The sequence below is a fragment of the Rhinatrema bivittatum genome, chromosome 5 (assembly GCF_901001135.1).
Source record: "Rhinatrema bivittatum chromosome 5, aRhiBiv1.1, whole genome shotgun sequence".
Classification (NCBI taxonomy): domain Eukaryota; kingdom Metazoa; phylum Chordata; class Amphibia; order Gymnophiona; family Rhinatrematidae; genus Rhinatrema; species Rhinatrema bivittatum.
The window spans coordinates 670282-697716 of record NC_042619.1 but is presented as its reverse complement, the minus strand read 5'-3'; the positions used below and the strand labels follow the sequence as shown (position 1 = coordinate 697716).

The 27435-nt window shown below is 49.1% G+C and overlaps 1 protein-coding gene across 1 annotated transcript in view; it reads right to left on the bottom strand.

The window, feature by feature from the left end:
• Positions 1–27435, bottom strand: part of DCHS1 (dachsous cadherin-related 1) — a gene marked incomplete in the record, with an annotated part of 442608 nt that overhangs the window by 77050 nt on the left and 338123 nt on the right. Inside the window, 2 exon segments of the mRNA XM_029601883.1 lie at positions 4794–4907; positions 25165–26028. Coding sequence (XP_029457743.1) covers positions 4794–4907; positions 25165–26028 — 978 coding nt within the window.

Sequence of the window (27435 nt, the reverse complement as noted above, 5' to 3'; positions counted from 1 at the left end):
GGCGGCTGAGAAAGTTTGCCTGCACATTGTCTATCCCGGCTATGTGGGGATAGACCATGCTATAGTTACACAAATGGGGAGAGGGTCGGAACACCTTCATTGGGACTGCTTACCTCCGGTGGCCACTTGAGAGCCTCCCTCCCGAATTGGCCTCCGACCACGAAAGGAAGTAGGCCAAGACTGAGCCCTCTGAGTCTGTTGTCGGGCGGGAAAGGCGGGCGGCCTCGACTGCCGAAATCTGCGCTGTCCTCGGAAACGGTAACGCGCTGCCCCACTGCCCCAAAGGGCCTGGAAGACTTAGGCTTGTCTTCTGGCAATTTATACACCTTATTCTCCCCAAGAGACTTAATAAGGGCGTCAAGTTCCTCCCCAAACAACAATTTTCCCTTAAAAGGAAGATTGCCCAACTGAGTTTTGGAAGAAATGTCCATGGACCAGTTCCAGAGCCAGAGAAGCTGTCTAGCTGAAACTGCAGTGGCCATGTTGCGTGAAGATGCCTGCAACAGATCATATATTGCATCCACTGTGTAAGCTACCGAGGACTCCATCCTATTCGCCTCATCTGCTTCCTCTGGCGGCAAAACCTGTGATGTGAGCATTTGCTGGACCCACCCGAGGGTCGCTCGATGCATGAGGCTACTGCAGACCGCCGCTCTAACACAGAGCGCTGACACCTCAAAAATGCACTTGAGGAAGACTTCTAGCCGCCTATCCTGTAAGTCCTGTCGCTCCCGTAACAGGAATGGTGGTCCGCTTGGTGACCGCAGTAACAGACCGCGTCCACCTTGGGAATCCTGAGGATATCCAAGGTTTCCTCAGGTAAAGGGTAGAGTTTGTCCATCACACGTCCCACCCTCAGGGTCGCATCCAGAGATTCCCACTCCCGAGTGACCAACTGCTTAAGCATTGGGTGGAAAGGAAATGTTTGGGGTAGGGCACGCAGTCCCGAGAGCACTGGTTTCCCCTTAACTGGCTCCGAAATGGGGACTGGTGCCTACACTTCTAGTTCCTCCAGGACATAGGGGATCAAGGGATCCAACTCCTCCTGGCGAAACAGCTGAGAAACCCGGGGGTCGTCCCCCTCTACTGGAGCGGACTCATCAACACCCCCATCTAGGTTTTGGAGGAGAGGATCCAGAAAAGATCCCAAAGGAAGAGGATCCGGAGCCCACCCCCCAGGGGCCGAAAGGGCATCCAGAGACGTGTCCAGCCGCGCAACCTTCGCGGGAGGGGGCTGTTCATCCTGCTGATGAGCTTCTGCCTCCAAAAAAGCCCTATGCATAAGTAAAATAAATTTTAAAGAAAAAACTAACTGGCCCTTTAAGGGATCCGATAGGTGAGGAGGGGGAGAAGGAGGAGGAGGGGGGAGGACTGGGCTCCCCGAGGGGGCGGGCCCCGGATCGTGCACGGGACTCAGACTGGGAGGAGAAATCGGAGAATCCTCTCCCCCAGTCAGCAGGCAGGGCTCCGACAAAATGGACGCCGTTCCCGCATGCGCCGGCGACGGACCCGATCGCGATCACCGTTCCACGCCTCGTGGCAAAATGGGCCCAAAATCACCCCCGGACGAGCCCCCCCCGCCCGGGGAGGCAGCGGGCGCAAACCCCGTCCCGCGAGAGGCGCAACCCCGCCTCCCCACATGCTGAGCACGATAGCCCTCGTGGCATCCCGGGGGGTTCCAAACAGCTCAGTAGGAAAGAAAAAAGAAGAATTTAAAATACCCTGCTGACTCGCGGCCTTCTGGAGCTCTGGGAACGCTGCAGCACCCGAGGAAACTCGTCTCGGGGCGCTGAGGGGAGGGACCGGCCCTCCGGTTAATCCCCCTCCAGAGATAGACGGGCCCTCCGGGAACAAGGCTTTTAGAGCTGCCAGCCCCCGCCTTACCTCTACCACTGCTGAGTGAAAAGCCTGGGAAAATAAAACCGCACTGAGCTTTTTTTTTAATTTTTTTATACAACCAACTTGCTGTAGCCAAAGGTGTTAACTAAATCATCCAGAGCCTTAGAACTCTGTAAAAAAAAGATGTAACTAAATTTAAAGAAATTGAAAAATCAGGACGGCAGGTTCTGTCAACCCTTCTGCTGAGAGTCAGAGAAAATACTGGGGGATCGCAGGTGGCACAGCAGGTTAAGAGGGGTGAGTTTTCAGTTTTTTCTCTCTGACTCCCTCTGCTGGAAGGGAGACACAACCCAGCAGTCTGGACTGATCCTGGTACGTACAGGGAATGATCATTTCAACAGATTAAACATTCGTGGGTTGATTATCAAGGCTTGCCAATAATCCCTGGGGGTCCAGCAGGGGTCCGGGAGCGATTTCGTTGTCGGCTGCCAGTAACCAAAATGGTGCCGATAGCCTTTGCCCATACTATGTCACAGAGGCTTTCGGCGCCATTGGTCAGCTCCTGTCACATGATAGGAGCACAAGATGGCGCCGATGGCCATGTGACAGGGGCTGACCAATAGCGCCGAAAGCCCCTGTGACATGGTAGTTCAGGCTATTCGGCACCATTTTGAGGCGCACGGCTGCAGTAGGGCACGGAGGGCAAATGGAACCCGGGACCCCGCTGGACCACCAGGGATCTTCGTAAGTCTTGGGGAGGGATCGGGATGGGGGGGGGGGTGGTGTATAATAGTTAATTTAAATGTTTGGGGTGGTTTGGGGTGGTTTTTTTAATTAAAAAAAAAAAATTGTGCCCCTCTCCGCAGGCAAACCCGAAAAACGAAATTTCCCCGAAATTCAGGGAAATTTCATTTCGGGTTTCGGGACCTCCGAAACCGCAACGAATTAGGAAATTTCGTGCAATTTCCTAATTCGGGCGAAAAACGATACACATCTCTAGTAAACACCCAACTATCGGAATACATAGAAGAACACAAAATTCTATTCCCTACTCAATTCGGTTTCAGAAAAGCTTCAAGTACCGAATCCCTACTCATCTCACTGACGGACTACCTTACCTTGGGCCTCGATAAAGGACAGGCCTTCCTACTGATCCTATTGGATCTATCGGCAGCATTCGACACTGTAAACCACGCCATATTACTAAACCAGCTGGCGAACATCAGTATTGCAGGATCAGCACTAACATGGTTCAAAACTTTCTTAGAGAACAGAGGTTTTAAAGTTAGAATCCTCAACAAAGAATCCCATAGATACCCATCTTCACAAGGAGCTCCTCAGGGTTCTTCTCTCTCACCAACACTTTTCAACTTATACCTTCTCCCGCTCTGCCAACTGCTAAATAAATTGAACCTAAAACACTTTATATTTGCAGACGACGTTCAGATTGTGATCCCCCTCAAAGAGTCCATAACTAAAACTCTAGAACTTTGGGAAAACTGTTTTCAAGAAATGAATGACCTCCTATCCAGCTTAAATTTAATTCTAAACCAATCAAAAAGTGAATTCCTGCTAATCACTCCAGATAATTGCAAAATCACTATGAACCCGCCAGCCAACTTGCAAATCACAAAAGTAAGAGATTTAGAAGTTTCTATAGACAACCGGCTAAACCTAAAATCATTCATTAACCAAACAACTAAGGACTGCTTCCACAAACTACACGTATTGAAAAGAATAAAACCCCTATTTCATTTCCATGATTATAGAACAGTGCTCCAAGCAATAATCTTTGCTAAAATTGATTACTGCAACGCTATCCTACTAGGCCTCCCATCATCCCATACTAAACCGCTCCAAATGATTCAGAACACGGCAGCAAGAATCCTAACAAACAAGAGGAGAAGAGATCACATTACGCCAGTCCTTAAGGACCTGCACTGGTTGCCAATCCACTACAGAATAATCCATAAATCTCTCACTACAATTTACAAAAATATTCATGGACTGGCTCCACTGCATCTACAAATAGAACTCAAAAAACACTCCTCCAACAGACCCATCAGAGAAACATACAGAGAATATCTACAGGTACCACACGCCAATACCACCCAACATATAACATTGAGAGGCCGGGCCTTCTCTACAGCAGGTCCTCCACTATGGAACTCAATCCCCTTAGAATTATGACAGGAACCATGTCTTCCTACCTTCAGAAAAAGACTTAAAACATGGCTGTTCAAGAAAGCCTTTCCGGACCCTTACTGATTCTCCTACACCAAATACAGCAAGACTGATCATCTTCTATTAAACTGATATAGACATTAACAACCACCGCAACGTTCTACTTCTTGTTAATCTTCTATCATCCTCTTCTTCTTCTTCTCCCAATTAGAATCATCCCTGTTTTATTGTAACTTCTTTTTCTGAGCACTTGTTATAATTTGTTATAATTTGTTATAAGTTGTAATGTATACGCTCAAGTTATAGTTATGTATTGCTCACCCCTTGTTTTATGTAAACCGACATGATACGAACTCCGTGAATGCCGGTATAGAAAAAAACCACAAACAAATAAATAAATAAATAAATAAATAAATAAATAAATCTGCCCTTTAGTCCTCTATCTTTTAGAGTAAAACCCCTAAATTGGCCATTTTTAAAATGTACTAGGGCTGAATCTCTAAATTTAGGCTCCTAGTTTCATTAGGAACTTAAATTTAGGAGCTTAAAAAGCAGGAGGTTATTGCAGGAAAATTAGGGAGATGAGGTAAGGGAACGGAGATAGGGTGGGGAAAAATAGCCGCTTAGCCCAGATTTTCAGCTCTAAACACTAACATAGGAGCTTACACCTAGGAAATGAATAGCAGCCCAAATTTAGCTGAATCTTCAAATTAAAGTAGGTCCCTAAGTTAGGGGCGTAAGGGGCTGGTATAGAGAAGTGATCCACATACCTGTGCCGGGATGGATCTGCAAGGCTGCATTCTCATTTCCACTCACAAAGCTGTAGGTAATTCTTCCAGAGGAGCCTCCTACATGCACAGCATGGACGGTCAGCACCGCAGTGCCTACAGCAAGGAAGCAAACACACAGAGAAAAGAGGAAGCTGATGAGAAGCTCCCAGGAGGCACCAGAGATTCAATACAGACCTAACAGAAGAGATAAACTCACCAGCACGCCATTATCTAACCAAGCTCTTCTCAATCTCATTGCATTATATTACCACAAAAACTGCTCACTGAGGGGAAGAGGAGTGACCCTCACATCCCTGGGGTTATTTCTCCGGTCACTGAGGGGCAGAGGGGGTGACCCTCACATCCCTGGGGTTATTTCCCAGGTCACTGAGGGGCAGAGGGGGTGACCCTCACATCCCTGGGGTTATTTCCCTGGTCACTGAGGGGCAGAGGGGGGGTGACCCTCACATCCCTGGGGTTATTTCCCCGGTCACTGAGGGGCAGAGGGGGTGACCCTCACATCCCTGGGGTTATTTCCCCGGTCACTGAGGGGCAGAGGGAGTGACCCTCACATCCCTGGGGTTATTTCCCCGGTCACTGAGGAGCAGAGGGAGTGACCCTCACATCCCTGGGGTTATTTCCCCGGTCACTGAGGGGCAGAGGGAGTGACCCTCACATCCCTGGGGTTATTTCCCCGGTCACTGAGGGCAGAGAGGGTGACCCTCACATCCCTGGGGTTATTTCCCTGGTCACTGAGGAGCAGAGGGGTGACCCTCACATCCCTGGGGTTATTTCCCCGGTCACTGAGGGGCAGAGGGAGTGACCCTCACATCCCTGGGGTTATTTCCCCGGTCACTGAGGGGCAGAGGGGGTGACCCTCACATCCCTGGGGTTATTACCCCGGTCACTGAGGGGCAGAGGGGGTGACCCTCACATCCCTGGGGTTATTACCCCGGTCACTGAGGGGCAGAGGGGGTGAGCGTCACATCCCTGGGGTTATTTCCCCGGTCACTGAGGGGCAGAGGGGTGACCCTCACATCCCTGGGGTTATTTCCCCGGTCACTGAGGGGCAGAGGGGGTGACCCTCACATCCCTGGGGTTATTTCCCCGGTCACTGAGGGGCAGAGGGGGTGACCCTCACATCCCTGGGGTTATTTTCCCGGTCACTGAGGGGCAGAGTGGGTGACCCTCACATACCTGGGGTTATATCCCCGGTCACTGAGGAGCAGAGGGGGTGACCGTCACATCCCTGGGGTTATTTCCCTGGTCACTGAGGGGCAGAGGGGGTGACCGTCACAACCCTGGGGTTATATCCCTGGTCACTGAGGGGCAGAGGGGGTGACCCTCACATCCCTGGGGTTATTTCCCCGGTCACTGAGGAGCAGAGGGAGTGACCCTCACATCCCTGGGGTTATATCCCCGGTCACTGAGGGGCAGAGTGGGTGACCCTCACATCCCTGGGGTTATTTCCCCGGTCACTGAGGGGCAGAGGGGGTGACCCTCACATCCCTGGGGTTATTTCCCCGGTCACTGAGGGGCAGAGGGGGTGACCCTCACATCCCTGGGGTTATTTTCCCGGTCACTGAGGGGCAGAGTGGGTGACCCTCACATACCTGGGGTTATATCCCCGGTCACTGAGGAGCAGAGGGGGTGACCGTCACATCCCTGGGGCTATTTCCCCGGTCACTGAGGGGCAGAGGGGGTGACCGTCACATCCCTGGGGTTATATCCCTGGTCACTGAGGGGCAGAGGGTGTGACCGTCACATCCCTGGGGTTATATCCCCGGTCACTGAGGAGCAGAGGGAGTGACCCTCACATCCCTGGGGTTATATCCCCGGTCACTGAGGGGCAGAGTGGGTGACCCTCACATCCCTGGGGTTATATCCCTGGTCACTGAGGAGCAGAGGGGGTGACCCTCACATCCCTGGGGTTATTTCCCCGATCACTGAGGGGCAGAGGGGGTGACCCTCACATCTCTGGGGTTATTTCCCTGGTCACAGAGGGGCAGAGGGGGTGACCGTCGCATCCCTGGGGTTATTTCCCTGGTCACTGAGGGGCAGAGGGGGTGACCGTCGCATCCCTGGGGTTATATCCCTGGTCACTGAGGGGCAGAGGGGGTGACCCTCGCATCCCTGGGGTTATTTCCCCGGTCACTGAGGGTGTGACCCTCACACCCCTGGGGTTATTTCCCCGGTCACTGAGGGGCAGAGGGGGTGACCCTCACATCCCTGGGGTTATTTCCCCGGTCACTGAGGAGCAGAGGGGGTGACCCTCACATCCCTGGGGTTATTTCCCCGGCCTCTGAGGGGCAGAGGCTGTGACCCTCACATCCCTGGGGTTATTTCCCCGGTCACTGAGGGTGTGACCCTCACATCCCTGGGGTTATTTCCCCGGTCACTGAGGAGCAGAGGGGGTGACCCTCACAGACGAGGATTCAGGAACGAGGTATTTGGATGCACAGACGAGGACTCAGGAACGAGGTACTTGGATGCACAGACGAGGACTCAGGAACGAGGTATTTGGATGCACAGACGAGGACTCAGGAACGAGGTATTTGGATGCACAGACGAGGACTCAGGTACGAGGTACTTGGATGCACAGACGAGGACTCAGAAACGAGGTATTTGGATGCACAGACGAGGACTCAGGAACGAGGTACTTGGATGCACAGACGAGGACTCAGGAACGAGGTACTTGGATGCACAGACGAGGACTCAGGAACGAGGTATTTGGATGCACAGACGAGGACTCAGGTACGCGGTATTTGGATGCACAGACGAGGACTCAGGAACGAGGTACTTGGATGCACAGACGAGGACTCAGGAACGAGGTACTTGGATGCACAGACGAGGACTCAGGAACGAGGTACTTGGATGCACAGGCGAGGATTTAGGAACGAGGTACTTGGATGCACAGACGAGGACTCAGGAACGAGGTACTTGGATGCACAGACGAGGACTCAGGAACGAGGTACTTGGATGCACAGACGAGGACTCAGGAACGAGGTATTTGGATGCCCAGACGAGGACTCAGGAACGAGGTATTTGGATGCACAGACGAGGACTCATGAACAAGGAATTTGGATGCACAGACGAGGACTCAGGAACGAGGTACTTGGATGCACAGACGAGGACTCAGGAACGAGGTACTTGGATGCACAGACGAGGACTCAGGAACGAGGTACTTGGATGCACAGACGAGGACTCAGGAACGAGGTACTTGGATGCACAGACGAGGACTCAGGAACGAGGTACTTGGATGCACAGACGAGGACTCAGGAACGAGGTATTTGGATGCCCAGACGAGGACTCAGGAACGAGGTATTTGGATGCACAGACGAGGACTCAGGAACGAGGTACTTGGATGCACAGACGAGGACTCAGGAACGAGGTATTTGGATGCACAGACGAGGACTCAGGTACGAGGTATTTGGATGCACAGACGAGGACTCAGGAACGAGGTATTTGGATGCACAGGCGAGGACTCAGGAACGAGGTACTTGGATGCACAGGCGAGGACTCAGGAACGAGGTATTTGGATGGACAGACGAGGACTCAGGTACGAGGTATTTGGATGCACAGACGAGGATTCAGGAACGATGTATTTGGATGCACAGACGAGGACTCAGGTACGCGGTATTTGGATGCACAGACGAGGACTCAGGTACGAGGTATTTGGATGCACAGACGAGGACTCAGGAACGAGGTATTTGGATGCACAGACGAGGAGTCAGGAACGAGGTATTTGGATGCACAGACGAGGACTCAGGAACGAGGTACTTGGATGCACAGACGAGGACTCAGGAACGAGGTATTTGGATGCACAGACGAGGACTCAGGAACGAGGTATTTGGATGCACAGACGAGGACTCAGGTACGAGGTATTTGGATGCACAGACGAGGACTCAGGTACGAGGTATTTGGATGCACAGACGAGGACTCAGGAACGAGGTATTTGGATGCACAGACGAGGACTCAGGTATGTGGACATTGGCATGATCCCTCAGGGTGCCCTACACAGCGAGTGCTACTGGTCTGGTCATGGACCACCCTGTCCTACATCCGCGGGAGCGAGACCAGTGCAGGGAGGGTACGAGGAACTGAAGAATCAGGAACAAGGTACTGTAGACATAGACTCAGGCAAGATTCAAGGTATTCAGAAGACTCAGGTGAGGTACAAGGCACTGCACCACGAAGCGCCCTACACAGCCCGCCCGTGGGTCTGGTCGCAGACCACGACATGGCACGCCAGGAAGAGAGACACGAAGAACCAGGGGTTCAGGATAACTGGACAGGATCACGGACATCAGGATCAGGAGAACAAACATCTGGACTGGAACAAGGATTCCTGGATCAGGAGACAGACCTTAGACTTGGAGCACGAACATCAGGTGGACATCTGGACTGGAACATGCAGATCAGGACCAGACGAGGAGCTCCAACGAATAACAGGGAACACAGGACCTTGAAGAAGTGCTGGAACAAGGACGACTCCTGGAGGGAAGGACAGCAGGATCCCAGGAGTGACCAACTCCTTGTGAAGGCAAAGCTGGAATGGACGCTGAGCCCTTTTGTAGGGCTGAAGAGGACAACGCCCAGGGAGGGGTCAGCAGGGGGCCACACCTGGCTGGCCCTTGAAAAGGTGGAGAGCTGGAAGAAAGAGCAGGATCGTTGGTGGCGTTCTCCCAGCCACGTTGAAGACCAGGAGGCAGGCAGGTTGCTGGAGGGGCTCCATGCCGTGAAGACAGAAGCAGGGAGAGTGCTCCAGACCGGCTGAGGACCCCGGGAGAGGCTGCAGTGCGTCGGGGAGGGCAGGAGCGGCAACGGAGGTCCCAGCCGCGAGGGAGAGTGCTGGACGCGGAGGACGGCGTTGGCAGGGGACTGCCGTGCCGAATGTCTGGGGATCCGTGAGGTGAGTCAGCGGCCCGACTGGCTGTGAAGGTAGGGAGCCTGCCCACGCTCCTCGTGGGGAGGATCACAACACCAAATTATCCATCTGCATAGCACAAACATCTTCATCAGCTTCTCCCCCAAGCGCACTTCCCATCCTGCCTCTCTCCCCTTCCTCTGTGGTTGTAGCTAATCCATTCCCTCCTGCTCCACTTGCAAGGTCTCTTTATGAAGCATTTGTTTAATAATTCTGCTTTTTCCTCATCTTTCTCCACACAATGATCCGTCTCTCCTTTCAGTACCAGCTCAGGCCTTCCTTCTTAATCTCCCATGTCCACAAACTCACTCTTCTCACTTCACTTCACTTCTTCGGCAATCCTTTCTTCTACCTGATCTTTTCTATCTTGATTTCTTTCCTCCTCTCTCTCTCTTTCAGCTTTCAGGGTAGTAACTACCGCTCCGTGCAGGATACCCCCATGTTTCTGTTAAGGGTAGTAACTGCCGCTCCGTGCAGGTTACCCCCATGTTTCTGTTAAGGGTAGTAACTGCCGCTCCGTGCAGGTCACCCCCATGTTTCTGTTAAGGGTAGTAACTGCCGCTCCGTGCAGGTCACCCCCATGTTTCTGTTAAGGATAGTAACTGCCGCTCCATGCAGGTTACCCCCATGTTTTTGTTAAGGGTAGTAACTGCCGCTCCGTGCAGGTTACCCCCATGTTTCTGTTAAGGGTAGTAACTGCCGCTCCGTGCAGGTTACCCCCATGTTTCTGTTAAGGGTAGTAACTGCCGCTCCGTGCAGGTTATCCCCATGTTTTTGTTAAGGGAAGTAACTGCCGCTCCGTGCAGGTTACCCCCATGTTTCTGTTAAGGGTAGTAACTGCCGCTCCGTGCAGGTCACCCCCATGTTTCTGTTAAGGATAGTAACTGCCGCTCCATGCAGGTTACCCCCATGTTTCTGTTAAGGGTAGTAACTGCCGCTCCGTGCAGGTTACCCCCATGTTTCTGTTAAGGGTAGTAACTGCCGCTCCGTGCAGGTTACCCCCATGTTTCTGTTAAGGGTAGTAACTGCCGCTCCGTGCAGGTTATCCCCATGTTTTTGTTAAGGGAAGTAACTGCCGCTCCGTGCAGGTTACCCCCATGTTTCTGTTAAGGGTTGTAACTGCCGCTCCGTGCAGGTTATCCCCATGTTTCTGTTAAGGGAAGTAACTGCCGCTCCGTGCAGGTTACCCCCATGTTTCTGTTAAGGGCAGTAACTGCCGCACCGTGCAGGTTACCCCCATGTTTCTGTTAAGGGCAGTAACTGCCGCTCCATGCAGGTTACCCCCATGTTTCTGTTAAGGGCAGTAACTGCTGCTCCATGCAGGTTATCCCCATGTTTCTGTTAAGGGCAGTAACTGCTGCTCTGTGCAGGTTACCCCCATGTTTTTGTTAAGGGTAGTAACTGCCGCTCCGTGCAGGTCACCCCCATGTTTCTGTTAAGGATAGTAACTGCTGCTCCGTGCAGGTTATCCCCATGTTTCTGTTAAGGGAAGTAACTGCCGCTCCGTGCAGGTTACCCCCATGTTTCTGTTAAGGGCAGTAACTGCCGCACCGTGCAGGTTACCCCCATGTTTCTGTTAAGGGCAGTAACTGCCGCTCCATGCAGGTTACCCCCATGTTTCTGTTAAGGGCAGTAACTGCTGCTCCGTGCAGGTTATCCCATGTTTCTGTTAAGGGAAGTAACTGCCGCTCCGTGCAGGTTACCCCCATGTTTCTGTTAAGGGCAGTAACTGCCGCTCCGTGCAGGTTACCCCCATGTTTCTGTTAAGGGCAGTAACTGCCGCTCCGTGCAGGTTACCCCCATGTTTTCTGTTAAGGGCAGTAACTGCCGCTCCGTGCAGGTTACCCCCATGTTTCTGTTAAGGGCAGTAACTGCTGCTCCGTGCAGGTTACCCCCATGTTTCTGTTAAGGGCAGTAACTGCCGCTCCGTGCAGGTTACCCCCATGTTTAAGGACTCAAAATTGTATGCATCCCTACTCCCATTGCAACCTAAACTTAACTAGGAACTGAACAAAATTAAGATGAAGGCAGCAGTCCAGCAGCAAGAGGGGGGGGGGGGGGGGCCTTACAGTCTTTTGCATCGAGTGTCACATGTATGATTTTTTTTTACCCACCAGTGAGAGGTTGTACGTGTGCACCTGGTGCAAAGAGCTCCTGGCTCTCAGAGAACGAGTCCGATCTCTGGATGCTAGAGTGGCAGACCTGGAGGAGCTGAGGCAGACAGAGAGGTATATAGATGAGACCTTCAGGGACATAGTAGTCAAGTCCCAACTTCAGACAGGCAGCCCTGGTGCTGCCTTGGAGGAAGAAGGTCTCATGATGGGAGAGAATCAACCAGATGTAGCAGGAAAGGATCCTGTAGCAAGGACCTGCTCTCTAGGTGATGCATTGTCCTTTCGCACTGAGGATATCTCCCCAAGGCCTACTGCCCAGGAGGGAAGGGTTAGGTCGGCCGTCATAGTTGGTGATTCGATTATTAGGAATGTAGATAGATGGGTGGCTGGTGGGTGTGAGGATCACCTGGTAACATGCCTACCTGGTGCGAAGGTGGCGGACCTCACGCGTCACCTAGATAGGATTTTAGACAGTGCTGGGGAGGAGCCGGCTGTCATGGTACATGTGGGCACCAACAACATAGGAAAATGTGGGAGGGAGGTTCTGGAAGCCAAATTTAGGCTCTTAGGTAGAAAGCTTAAATTCAGAACCTCCAGGGTAGCATTCTCTGAAATGCTCCCTGTTCCACGCGCAGGTCACCAGAGGCAGGAAGAGCTTCGGAGTCTCACTGCGTGGATGAGACGATGGTGCAGGGAAGAGGGATTCAGTTTTGTAAGGAACTGGGGAACCTTGAGTCTCTTCCGAAGGGATGGGCTCCACCTTAACCAGGGTGGAACCAGACTGCTGGCGCTAACCTTTAAAAAGGAAATAGAGCAGCTTTTAAACTAGAACAAAGGGGAAAGCCGACAGTCACTCAGCAGTGCATGGTTCGGAGAGCGGTATCTTTAAAGGATATTAATGATGCATTAGAATTAGGGCATCCCGACAGTGAGGTTCCACTAATTAGAAAAGTAGTCCAAGTGCCTGTAACTAAAAACTCACCTGAGCTACAAAAATTCCAAGTTCTCTGGAGGAATGGAGGAGCAGAGGTGATATGATACAGACTTTCAGCTACTTGAAAGGTTTTAATGATCCAAAGACAACGACAAACCTTTTCCGTCGGAAAAAAATCAGCAGAACCAGGGGTCGCAATTTAAAACTCCAGGGAGGAAGACTTAGAACCAATGTCAGGAAGTATTTCTTCACGGAGAGGGTGGTGGATACCTGGAATGCCCTTCTGGAGGAAGTGGTGAAGACCAGATCTGTGAAGGACTTCAAAGGGGTGTGGGATAAACACTGTGGATCCATAAAGTCTAGAGGACGTGAATGAAGAGTGAGTGGCTCGTAGGAATGATGGCTACTGCCTGGAGATAATACCCTTATTCAATAAACATACACATGGTTAATGCGACTCCAACATTGCTCTGTTTCAACGGCAAGAGGAAATGTGGAAAAAAGGATTTGCATTCACAAAAAAAGCGGGGAGTAGCTTGCTTGTTACGGCGGTTACTACCCCAAACCAAATAAGCCTGATACTTCACTTTCAATGCATATCCAGCATAGCTCTCTGCTTCAACGGCAGGGGAGAAAGTCTGATACTTCACTTTCAATGCATACCCAGCATAACTCTCTGCTTCAATGGCAGGAGGGAATGAAGAAAAGTGGATCTATATACAGACAACAACCAACAAGGACTGAATTACATAGTCTGGGTAAACAAATAAGCATGGGTGTAGCTTGCTTATTGCGACGGTTACTACCCCTAACTAATTAAGCTAGATATTTCACTGAGATGCAGTTCCAACACTGCTCTCTACATTAATGGCGGGGGTGGAAGGGAAATAGAACCAAAAGATTACTAAGGGCCAAGAGTAACAGATAAGCATGAGAAAAAAAAAAAAGAGTGCGAAAGCTTGCTGGGCAGACTGGATAGGCCGTTTGGTCTTCTTCTGCCGGCATTTCTGTGTTTATATATATATAAGTTATCCCTGACAACTGAAAAGCAGAATGAAAATACAAACAAAAAACAAACTTTGAAATGTTTGTATGCTAATGCCAGAAGTCTAAGAAGTAAGATGGGAGAATTAGAATGTATAGCAGTGAATGATGACATAGACTTAATTGGCATCTCAGAGACATGGTGGAAAGAGGATAACCAATGGGACAGTGCTATACCGGGGTACAAATTATATCGCAATGACAGAGAGGAGCACCCGGGAGGCGGTGTGGTGCTTTATGTCCGGGATGGCATAGAGTCCAACAGGATAAACATCCTGCATGAGAATAAATGCAAAATTGAATCTTTATGGATAGAAATCCCTTGTGTGTCGGGGAATACTATAGTGATAGGGGTATACTACCATCCACCTGGTCAAGATGGTGAGATGGACAGTGAAATGCTAAGAGAAATTCAGGAAGCTAACCAAATTGGTAGTGCAGTAATAATGGGAGACTTCAATTACCCCAATATTGACTTGGTAAAGGTATCATCGGGACACGCTAGAGAGATAACGTTCCTGGATGGAATAAATGACAGTTTTATGGAGCAATTGGTTCAGGAACCAATGAGAGAGGAACCAATGAGAAATGAGGAAAATAGTTGAAAAACAAAACAAAACAAAAACTGAAGGGAGCAGCCACAAAGGTAAAGAGTGTGCAATAGGCATGGACATTGTTTAAAAATAGCATCTTAGAAGTGCAGTCCAGATGTACTCCACGCATTAAGAAAGTTGGAAGGAAAGCCAAACTACTGCCAGCATGGTTAAAAAGTGAGGTGAAAGAGGTTATTTTAGCCAAAAGATCTTCATACAAAAATTGAAAGGATCCATCAGAGGAAAATAGGATAAAGCATAAGCGCTGGCAAGTTAAATGTAAGACATTGATAAGACGGGCTAAGAGAGAATTTAAAAAGAAGCTGGCTGAGGAGGCAAAAACTCATAATAAAAACTTTTTAAAATATATCCACTGCTATTAATTGCATCAGTAGCATGGGATACACTTAGTTTTTGGGTACTTGCCAGGTTCTTATGGCCTGGATTGGCCACTGTTGGAAACAGGATGCTGGGCTTGATGGACCCTTGGTCTGATCCAGTTTGGCATGTTCTTTTATTCTTATCCAAAGCAAAAAGCCTGTGAGGGAGTCGTTTGGATCGTTAGATAATCGAGGGGTTAAAGGGGCACTTAGGGAAGATAAGGTCATTGCAGAAAGGCTAAAAAAATTATTTTTTTCAGGGTTTACTGAAGAGGATGTTGGGGAGATACCTGTTATGGAGATGGTTTTCAAGGGTGATGATTCAGATGAACTGAATCAAATTATGGTGAACCTGGAAGATATATAGGCTAGACTGACAAACTTAAGAATAGTAAATCGCCTGGACCGGATGGTATACACCCCAGGTTCTGAAAGAACTAAAAAATGAGATTTCAGATCTAATAGTAAGATTTGTAACCTATCATTAAAATCATCCATTGTACCTGGAGACTGGAGAGTGGCCCATGTAACCCCAATATTGAAAAAGGGCTCCAGGGGAGATCTGGGAAACTACAGTCCGATTAGCCTGACTTCAGTGCTGGGAAAAATTGTGGAAACTGTTATAAAGAATAAAATCACAGAACCTTTAGATAGATGTGGTTTAATGCACTGGTTCTCAACAGTTGTGTCGGGACATTAGTGTGTCGCAAAGTCCCAGGAGGTATGTCACAGAGCCAACAGAAGGCTGATCTTTCCTCTTCAGTCTGGGCAGGTTTGCTGATTTCTCTATTGGATATGTCAGGAAGCTGCTCTTGCTTCCTTCTTTTCCTGGCCATTGGGAGGTTATTCTCTCCTCCTTCACCCAGATCAGAGAGCGATATCACCAACTCCTGTTCATACGGGCCCGGCAGGACACCAACTTTATCTTCCTCTGCCTGGCCTGTCAGTGAAGCTGCTGATGCTCTCTTCACCCCTTGGGACCTGGATGTGAAAGCAGGAGCATAAGGGAGAAAGGTGCGTGATCTGTAGATCCACTGCTGCTGCTTCCTCATCTTCCTCTCCTCCGTGCTTCTTGCCCTCATCTGCTGCTGATAAAGATGGAGGGAGATTTTGGATTGGACTGAAGGCTTTGCTGCTGGCTGGGAGCCAGGAGGCGAGGGAAATGTACAGGGCAGGAAGGCCTGGGAAGATAGGAGTTTGCATCTGCTGGGCAGGAAGGCATGGGGAGACAGGGAATCAGGGATGGTGGAAAGAAGGTTGGGGTTACTAAGTAGAGAGAGGTGGAGGAGGGAGGGGTTGGGGGCTGCTGGGCATGGAAGAGAGATGGAAGTGGAGAGATGGAGGTGTGGGGTTGCTGGGTTGGGGGAAAGGGGAGTAGGGGGATGCTGAGCAGGAAGGGGTAGGAAAGAGGGACAGGGAGAGGGAAGGGCAGAAAGTTGAACAGGGGAGAGAGGGAGCTCGGGGATGAGGATGTGGGGTGAGGGGGTTCGTAATGTTGGACATGTGAAGGGATGATTGGGTGAGGGGTGATGGGGGAATGGATGGGAGTGACTGGGCACAAGGGCCACACTATGGCAGTTTTGAGAATATGCATTTCTTCTCTCGGAACTTTGTTTAGTGAGGGAGGAAATGTTTTTGTTTCCAGTCTCCAGTTTTGCCCTGCATGCAGAAGATGGTCTTGGGGTTTCCATTCCAGGTTATGTTTCCACATTTCTAATTTGTGGTATTTTATATTAAGTGAAGGTAGGTCTGTCTGTCTGTATTCTGTATGTGTGTGACTGAGATGAGGTACTTTACTAGAGATTTGTATCAGCCTTGTTTGTTATATTTTCTCCATATGATATTGCACTGGGGGTGAACTGCTGCCTTTTCATGGGCAGGGCTATTGCTGATTCATTTCTTGGAGTTAGTGCTGCTTCCGTGTGGTAAGTTTGATAGACATGCACAGAGAGGGGTTTGTTGTATTATTTTACTATGCACCTGGCAGTAGAGGCAGTTTGTGGTGCTGTTATTGAGATGACACCAGAATCAGAATATCTTTTTTGCATGGTGAATTTTACGGGGAAATGTCTTAGATCTGCTCTGCACCCATTGTTAAGAAGCAGGGGACTCCTGTGGATGCAGAGCATGTGCTTATAATTAGTCCCATGATGGTCGTGTGTTCAGTGGGTCACGCATGTGAGCATCGTCTCTCAGGTGCGTCCTGATAGAAAAAAAGGTTGAGAGCCACTGGTTTAATGGGACACGGCCAGCATGGATTTACGCAAGGGAAGCCTTGCCTCACAAATATCCTAAATCTTTATGAAGGGTTGAATAAACATGTGGACATAGAACTGACTGCAGAAAAGGACCAAATGATCCACCCAGTCTGCCCACCAAGCTTATGCCAGTATCTGCTGCACTGTGCAGGTTACCCCAATGCTTATCAGTTTACCAGACCATGGAAGCAGAGAGCAATGTTGGAGCTGCATCAAAAGTATCAGGCATACAGGTCGATACAGTAAAGTGTGCTCCGTCGGAGCGCACTGTCAGCCTGCTCTGGACGCGTGTTTTCCCTTACCCCTTATTCAGTAAGGGGAGGAAAACACGCGGCCCACCCGCGGCACCTAATAGCGCCCTCAACATGCAAATGCATGTTGATGGCCCTATTAGGTATGCGCGCGGGATCCAGTAAGTAAAATGTGCAGCCAAGCCGCACATTTTACTCTAAGAAATTAGCGCCGACCCAAAGGTCGGCGCTAATTTCTTCCGGCGCCAGGAAAGTGCACAGAAAAGCAGTAAAAACTGCTTTTCTGTGCACCCTCCGACTTAATATCATAGCCATATTAAGTCGGAGGTCCCCAAAAGTAAAAAAAAGTAAAAAAAAAATAAAATTTGAATTCGGGCCGCGGCTGTCTGGCCGAAAACCGGACGCTCAATTTTGCTGGCGTCCGGTTTCCGAGCCCGTGGCTGTCAGCGGGCTCGAGAACCGACGCCGGCAATATTGAGCGTCGGCTGTCAAACCCGCTGACAGCCGCCGCTCCTGACAAAAAGGAGGCGCTAGGGACGCGCTAGTGTCCCTAGCGCCTCCTTTTCCCCGTTTTTCCCGCGTCACCTCATTTAAATACTGAATCGCCCGCACCGGCGAGGGGCCGGTGCGGGCGCCGGGAGAGCGGGCGTTCGTCCGCTCTCCCGCGGTCTTACAGTATCGACCTGTTAGTGATTAACAGTAGTAAGTGCCGCATCAGCTATAGTTACCCCCAGGTTTATTTGTTCCCCAAACTGTAAAAGCCGGGACCCTCCTTAGTTGCTGCCTGAATCCAATTTCCCTTTTCTCACTGCCGTTGAAGCAGAGAGCAATGATGGACTTTTATTAGCACTATCAAGGCTTAATAGTTAAGGTTAGCAACTGCCACACCAGCAAGTTACCCCCAGTTACCCCATGTAACCTTTTCTTTATTTCCAATCTCTAGGGATCCACAGTGTTTATCCCACGCCCCTTTGAATTCCTTCACTGCTTTCATCTTCACCACCTCCTCCAGAAGGGCGTTCCAGGCATTCACTAATCTCTCCCTGAAGAAATACTTCCTGACGTTGGTTCTGAGTCATCATCCCTGGAGTTTCATTTCAAGACCCCTAGTTCTATAGATTTCTTTCCAACGGAAAAGGTTTGATGATTGTGCATCATTAAAAGTCTGTACCCTATCTCCCCTGCACCTCCTTTCTTCCAGGGTTTACATATTCATATCCTTCAGCTTATTGTTATTATTATTATTATTATTATTTTTTATATACCGACATTCGATCTGAGATATCACATCGGTTTACATTCAGGTACTGTAGGTATTTCCCTATCCCCAGAGGGTTTACAATCTAAGCTTCTCTTCTAAGTCTTCACAAAGGTGAACCAGCAGATGTGATGTATTTGGATTTTCAGAAGGCATTCGCAAAGTCCCTCATGAGAGGTTTCCAAGAAAAATAAAAGTCATTGGACAGGAGGTGTTGTCCATAGTAAACAAAATAAAAACCCTTGGATTTGCGCTGGATTCAGGTTTAACAATAAGTCCGCATATCCAGCAGCTTGCTAGAATTGCTTTCTTTAAGTTGAAGTTCTTAAAGCCACTGGATATTTTCCGCACTTTGCTTCAATCCCTAGTGTTAGGCCACCTGTATTATTGTAATGGTTTATGAGTAGGTCTGCCCAACAGCTTGCTCCGTATTGGAGAAATTACCTACCTGATAATTTTGTTTTCCTTAGTGTAGACAGATGAATTCAGAACTAATGGGTTGTGCTCCCCTGCCAGTAGATGGAGACGGAGTCAGATTTCAAAGTTGAAATCACCCTAGATACACCCCTGCAGTGACCTCAACCATTCAGTATTCTCTTCAAAAGCCATTGTGGACATACTATTGAAAAAAACTTGATTTAAAATATGATTAAAATATGATTAAAAATGGATAGCCATAACTGTACTCAACCAATCATAAACACTGACTCCAGTAAGAATATAGATGCCCTGACCTAGGGATAGGATGACGGCTTACCCATAATCTTTTGGAATCGATATCCACTCCATGGGCGAGTTAAGGGTCAAACGATTATTCAAGCCATTCTACAAAAATTCCATAATTAGTGGGATTTTGACCACTCGAGGGGGGACACCACATTCCTTGCACTAGGCCTCAAATACTCTCCAGACTCGCACATACGCTAGGGATGTAGAGAACTCCGAGCGCAGAGTAAGGTGGCAATTACTGCCACCAAATATCCTCGCTTCATTAGGCGAGCCCTATCAAGGACCAGACCGTAAGACAGAATTGAGTCATATTCTCATAAATGACCGGTCCCTGCTTAGCAGGTCTCTGTGCGGTGGGAGGCACATGGGGGTCTCCACCAGGAGTCTTTGCATGTCCACATACCATGTAGCCTGAGCCAATCTGGAGCTGATAGTAGGATTAATCCCCTGTGTTGCTCGATTCTGCAAATGACCCTGCCCAGCAGTGGCCATGGAGGAAAGGCATATAGCAACTCTTCTTCTGGCCAGGTCTGAACAAGAGCATCAATCCCAAGGGATGACTGATCTCTTCTTCCACTGAAGAATCAAGGAACCTTTGCATTGTGAGATGCGGCCAGCAGGTCAATGGATGGGAGACCCCCAACGATCTACTATCAGTTTAAAGGCTTTGGCCGACAACACCCACTCTCCTGGACCCATACTCTCCCTGCTTAGAAAGTCTGCTCTGACGTTGTTTTTCCTTAATATGGGAAGCTGAAGTCATCTGTAGATGTATTTCCACCCATTCCATAAGGAGATCTATCTCCTGTGACACTTGCTGGCTCTTGGTTCCACCCTGGCGGTTGATGTAGGCTACTGTCATTGCATTGTCTGACATTAAATAGACCACTTGCCCTGGAGTCTGTGGCTGAATTGTAGACATGCCAATCTGACTGCCCGGGTTTGCAGGTGGCTGATGTTCCAGAGGGCCTCTTCCTCAGTCCAATGTCCCTGGGCCGTCAGTTCCTGATAGTGAGCTCCCCAGCCCTGGAGGCTCGCATCTGTTGTGAGGACCAGCCAGTTCGGAGAGGACAGGGGTACACCCCTGCTGAGATGAACTTCCTGTAGCCACCACAGGAGCCAAGAGCATACTCCCATCGGTAAGTGGAGGTGAATCGAATAGTCTTGAGGCTGCGGGTTGCAACGTTACAGTAGTGAGCGTTGAAGTGGTCACATATGTGCCCTCGCCCACAACACTACCTCCAGGGTTGCTGTCATCAAACTGTGAACTTGGAGATAGCTCCACACTGTTGGGCGTATCATGCTCATCAACTGATGCACTTGGGACATCTACTTCCTTATCTGCATGGCTGGAAGGAATACCTTGCCCTGCTTGGTGTTGAACCAGATTCCTAGATATTCCAAGGACTGGGAGGGCTTGAGACTGCTTTTGTCCAGGTTTACGACCCAACCGAGTTCAGGAAGCAAGGAGGTTACCCTGTTGGTCACCCAGAGACCCTCTTCCACGGACTTGGCCCAGATCAACCAGTTGTCCAGGTACGGATACACCAGGATTCCCTCTTTTCTCAATGCTGCCGCTACTACCACCATAATCTTGGAAAATGTTCTGGGGGTGGTGGCTAGGCCAAAGGGCAGTGCCTGAAACTGATAATGGCGATGCAGTACTGCAAAGCGAGGGAAATGTTGGTGTTCTTGGCGGATGGGAATATGTAGGTAGGCCTCGGATAGGTCCAGGGAGGTTAAGAACTCTCCAGATTGCAATGCCATTATCACTGAGCATAGGGTTTCCTTGCGGAAATGATTTACTCACAGATGTCGGTTGCCACTCGGGGTCCAGGATGGGGCGAAAGGAACCTTCCTTCTTGGGTATGATGAAATAGATGGAATAACGTCCCATATTTTCCTGGGGCACAGATCCTGGGATTATAGCCTTCATCCTGAGCAGTCTTAAAAGAGTAGTCTCTACTGCCTACTTCTTATGCTGGGAGTGGCACATATCTTTCTCGTATGACCTCCAGTACCCATTTGTCCAAAGTGATCTTGACCCACCCCCTACCTCCTCGTTACGAGGGTGGGTCTGCAAATTTTCACTGGGGGTTCAGGATGAACTTGAACCTGAGCCTACCCCTCTCTTGGGCTGTCAACTATGAAAGGACTGAGACCTTCCAAAGGGCTGAGACCTCTGAAATGTCGAGTTTGTGTAGGAGCGAAAGTGTTGGGAGCTCCTTGATTGACCCCTCATAGATGAGGGGTGCTATAACTGCTTTTTCTTATCTACTGGTAGCCAGGGAACTGGAGATTCACGCCCTAACTGGCCAGCTTTTCCAATTCCCTTCCGAAAAGGAGTGATCCTTTAAAGGGCAGTTGTGTTAGATATACCTTGGAGGATGCATCTGCTTATCAATTCCGCAGCCACAGCTTTTCTTCTGGCCACCTCCAGTGAGGCCACTCCTCTGGGCAAAGTTCAGACTAGATCCGAGCCCATGTCAGCTAAAAAGATGGTGGCAGGTTCCATAACTGCCCTGGAATTCACCCCCAAGTCATCCACCTCCTGAGAGAGGAATAGGCATGAATTAGCTACCAGGGCACAACAAGAAGCAGTCTGTAAGGCCATTGCTACTGCGTCAAGGGCCTGTTTAAGGATGGACTCCATCCGCCTATCATGCGTATCCTTTAAGGCCGCTCTTCCCTCCACCGGGATAGTTGTTCACTTAGAGATGGCACAGACTGGTGCATCCACTTTAGGGAAATGCAAACGCTCTCTCACTGCCGGATCCAGTGGGTATAGAGCTTCTAACTCTCGTCCCCCTTTAAAACTTGCTTCTGGGGCATCCCATTCCAGGTCAATAAATTCCTGGATGGTTTCCAGTACTGGAAAGTAGCAAGAGGCTTTCCCTAGGGAAATCGGAATGGGGTTCTTCTTTGGTTCCATCAGAGTCTGCCCCAGGAACTCCAGGCACCTTCAGGGTCTGGGAAACCAGGGCCGGCAATTCGTCTCTATGGAAAAACTGTAACATGGTCCGATATGGCTCTAAACCAGGGGGAATTTCTCCATCTTCCAAGAAATCTGTATCCTCCACTTTGTCAGTGCCGTCCGAGTCACTGCCAGGGATACCCTTGGTGAAGCAAGGCATGCCTCGAGTTCTGCTGATAGGACTGGGAGAGGGAGGGCTTACCGCTGAGTTTCCGTCCAGCCAGGATTAAGTGAGGTAGCAGACTGCGCCTGTATGAAGGCGTGAAGGCCCTGCAAAATTCCACCCAAGAGAAGGTAGCCGGGTTCATGCCTAGCCCAGGAGGTACTGGGGTAGGTGCTGCTGAATTTCCTTCTCCTATGGATGACCCAGTCACTGGGGTACTCAGATCCGGGGTACTTCCAGTTAAGGCTGTGGCTAACCCATACTCTGAATGGGAGGAGCCGGGCTTAGCAAAGTCCAAGGAGGCCAACTCTCCCTGGGCTTCCTCACAGTGCTGACATAAGTTGGAATCCAGGTCAGACTGTGAAGCCCTAATATGACAAGCAGGTCAGAGAGAAAGGCGCTTATGTTTTTTGGCTACTGGAGCCATTGGCAGTGGTAACTGTGTGTTCTGTCGGCTCATGCTTAAAATTTTATGTGCACAGATTTTGGGCGTCTTTGCAGGATGCAGCGAGGAGCATGCACAGTCCATGTACCCGGCTTTATCTGTATTCTGTGCTTAGTAGGTTGTGCGCATATGTACGTGCATGATGATATGCACACATATCATCACGCACAAATACGTGCACAAGATGGTGCTGCCGCAGCCTACCACATAGTGTGCCGACCAAGCCTAAAGCAGGGTCTAGCCCACTGGGGGTGGGGGTCGCTCAGCCCATTCAGAGGCCCACCTCCCCTTACCCCAACGGGATCAGGAACGACCGTAAGAAGTCTTACCAAAACCCCTTGAACCGGGAGGTAAATCTCTCTCTTTTTCTATACTTACCTGGGCTCAATGCTTACCGACTGAGTACAGAGACGGTCTCCGGCTGTGGGGAGCGAAGGCTTTGGCCGTCACTTTCAGCTGCTTAAGCAGAAAAGTCCACGCCGGGAACCGGTGACCGGACCATGGCACACTTCTGAGTGATCTGAGAAATTGCCTCAGGAATTCTCAACTGGGGAGAAACCTTTAGGTATCATCGCAGGAGAGCAAGGCTTAATTTTTTTCTCCAATTTGAATGTAGAATTTCTCCTTCCAAAAAGTACAGCGATCCCCATAGGAGAGGTATGTCGACCATCTGGTGAAGACAGAGAAATAACGAAGGGCTGAGGTCACTGCAGGTGTGTATCTAGGGTGACGTCACCTTTGAAATCTGACTCTGTCTCCATCTGCTGGCAGGGAAGTATAACCCATTGGTCCTGAGTCCATGTGGCTACACACTAGGAAAGATGCAATTGGTGGAGCATGTGGTCGCTAGGTTGTTAAACAATGTGGGTTTAACTGATGATGTCAAATTCTGCATTGGCTCCTCATTAAGTGGAGAGCAAAATTTAAATTGTTGGTGTGTATGGAGAATCTTCCATACACACAGACATTGTAAACTGTAATGGCACATTTCAGTATGTACATTGCGTTGGCTGGATCATAGCTGTTGGTGGTTATTCCTTCTACTTGAGACTACAAGCTTCAACAAATTAGATAGAGGGATTTTTCCATTTCTCCTCTCTCCCTTTGGAACAGCGGGAACAAACTGATATATGGACTTTCAGGAAGTGTGTTAAAGCTAGGGACAGTAACTTTAAGATGGGCGTGCGAGCGCCCACACACGTATGAGCACAAGAGCACACATACGATGGAATTTTAACTCATCCGTGTACATGCATGTGTGCGTTTCAAAATAAACCTAATGCATGTATGTATGCTCCTAATTTTAAGTGGTTACATAGTGAAACGTTCTTCACATATCTTTCTTAGCAATTTGTCGACTTTAACGTGCAGCTAGGCAGATTTTAAAACATGCTCACACGAAGGAAATAGCCAGTTTGACTTACTAGTCCACTAGTATGCCCAGTTTATCTCTAGGTCATCCAGACCCCTATGGTTCTTCAGCCTGATCGTCCCTCAGTTTACTCAGACACCTCACCCAATCGTTTTAAGCCTAAAATGAGTTTTTTTCAGACTATACACCTCATCAAGAGCAGAAGTAAATTAGCGGAAGTAACATTGTAGGAGTGGGATTTAAAATTCGTATTTACATGCGTAAATGTTGACCCCATCCTGGAACGCCTCTTTTTCCCTCATATTAAGTTGCTCACGCATGCGCATATATGCAAGTAGTTGGGCTGTTTTAAAATACGAGTTGCTCACACTTGGCCCAGATACTCGCCTATATAGCCTTTTAATGCGACCAACTTTTTAAAAATTTCACTCCTTATTAATTAAGCTAGTTTTATGTTGATTTGTTTTTTGATTTGTTGTTTGTTGAGTCATGTTGTTTTATGATTTTATGTATGCATTTTGTTATACTCACTGTAGAAAAATTTCTTGGAAGTGGCAGAATATAAGATTTTGAATAAATAAATAAGTTGCAATTTACCTGCTAATGATAAGAACATGAGAGCATGCCATACTGGGTCAGACCAAGGGTCCATCAAGCCCAGCATCCTGTTTCCAACAGTGGCCAATCGAGGCCATAAGAACCTGGCAAGTACCCAAAAACTAAGTCTCTTAAAGCCAATACCTCAGCTTTTTTTGCCACCCCCAGTTTTCCATTAATTTCTTCATTTTGTGCTAGTCTATGCTCAGACCAGGGCCTCAGGTTAGAATGCCTATGGCTAATGCCAATTTGTCTATCTGTTTACTGGTATAATCTTATGTCCTTAGGTTTTCCTGCGTTTACCATGTTCGATGTAAAGCTAACTTTCTCACCTGGGGAGGCGTTCTCTGGTATAGCTGCATCCTTGGTGCTGCGGGGGAAGCGCACCCCCCGGTATGTTTCTTCTTGAAGGTAGATCACTACTACCCCTGTGGCTGAGAGGGCTGGCTTCCCCAAGTCTGTGGCCACCACGAAAAGTGTGCGCTCTCGCTGACTCATGGCTGCCAGTGGTGCAGTCACTTGGATCTCCCCCGTGTAAGAGTTGATAGTGAAACCTGGAGTCAGTGCAAAGAAGCGGTATAATATGGAGGCATTGGCACCTGCATCCTTATCCTCAGCTTTCATAGTAGCCACCACATGTTTCACAGGGGAGTGTCGGGATAGGTTGATGAAGAGAGGACTCTGGATGAAGAAGGGGGCATTGTCATTGACATCTCGCACATTCACCGTGATAAGAATGGTGGCACTTTTGGGGTCTGAGGGGGCTGAATCTATGGCCTTGGCTAGGAAGTTATAGGTTGAGCGCTTCTCACGGTCCAAGCCCATTGCAGATGTGATGCGGCCATTTTTGGGGTCAATATGGAACATTCCTAATGACTCGTTGCCCAGAAAATAAGAAACATTTCCATTAGGTCCTTCGTCCAAGTCAACAGCAGTCAGCTGCAGAAGCAGGTGGCCCAGTGGCACGTCTTCAGGCACTTCCAGCACGAAGGAGGTCTGGGGAAAGACAGGGGCATTGTCATTGATGTCCAGGACACGGATGCTGAGGGACAAGGTAGCACTGTGTGCTGGATTTCCATGGTCTTTGCCCACCACAATGATGGAATACATTGGCACAGATTCCCGATCCAGGCTCCTGGCAGTAGTGAGAACCCCAGAACTGGAATCAAGGTTGAAATCTTGACTGGGATCTCCATCTAGAAAACAAAAAAAGTAAAGAGAACATTTTTAATAAAGGAGAACACCCTCAAAGCTCATGTCATCTGCCTCTATTTATTCATTTCCAGAATTTATACCTTGTCAAGGTGGCTGACAAGTGCTGCATAGGAACATTTAAGAACCCAACCTAACCTGAAAACTTTCAAAAAGGATCTAAAAACTTGGCTGTTTTACAAAGTCTACATTGACAATCAAGCAATACAACATCCAAACACCCAACAGAATTACCAACTGAGACCACAAAAAAACTTGTCATCAACCAGCACCAAGCAAACCCTTCTCATTCAAAAATGATTTTATTCTGGACTATAAAAAAAGATTAACTTTATGTATATAATATGTATCCTGTTATAGCCTTAATTCACAATTGTTAAGAAAATACCCTTTGAATCTTGTAAACCGTTGTGATGGCTTCACCAAATTATAAAACTCATCAAATAAATAAATAAATAAAACAGGGAGATCCAGAACAGGCAAAGGAATTTAACCCACACATTTTCCTAGACAATGCACATTGCTTCTCACTCTATATAGTTCCCTTATCCACTCCTCCTATGAAAAACCCTACAATCACACCCTCCCTCTCAGCTCCCCTATCTACTCCTGCTAGGAACAGCCAATGCACACTTCCCCTTCTACTCTAAACATCCACACCAACACCCTCCCACTCTATACAGCTCTCCTACCCCCAACAATCCCCCCTATCTACAGCTCTCCTACCCACTCATCATCTGAACATCCACACCAACACCCTCCCACTCTATACAGCTCTCCTACCCCCAACACTCCCCCCTATCTACAGCTCTCCTACCCACTCATCATCTGAACATCCACACCAATACAATACAGCTCCCCTTCTTCTCTGAACTTTCATACCAGCACAGCTCTCCTACCCACTTACCCTCTGTAGAGCTACACCAATACTCTCCTCTCTACAGCTCTCCAAGCAGTTCATTCCCTGTACAGCCACACCAACCCACACTCTCTACAGCTCCCCTCCAGCTCTGAACACCCATACTAACACACCCTCCCTCTCTACAGCTCCCCTAACAACTCATCCTTTGAACACCCACACCATCGTACTCTCCCTCTCTACAGCTCCTCTACCCACTGTCCCTCTGTACAGCCACACCAACACTCTCCCTCTCTACAGGTCTCCTCCCCTCTGAACACCCATTCCAGCACACTCTCTCTACAGCTCTCCTATGAAGTCACTCTCTGAACACCTACACCAACACACTCCCTAGCTCCCTTGCCCATTCATCCTCTGTACAATCATACCAATACAACTCTCCCACTCCTGGATATTACTCATTCCCTCTCTGTGACGGGGGCTGACCATGTGCATGCACACACACATACACACATGCACACACATATAGACA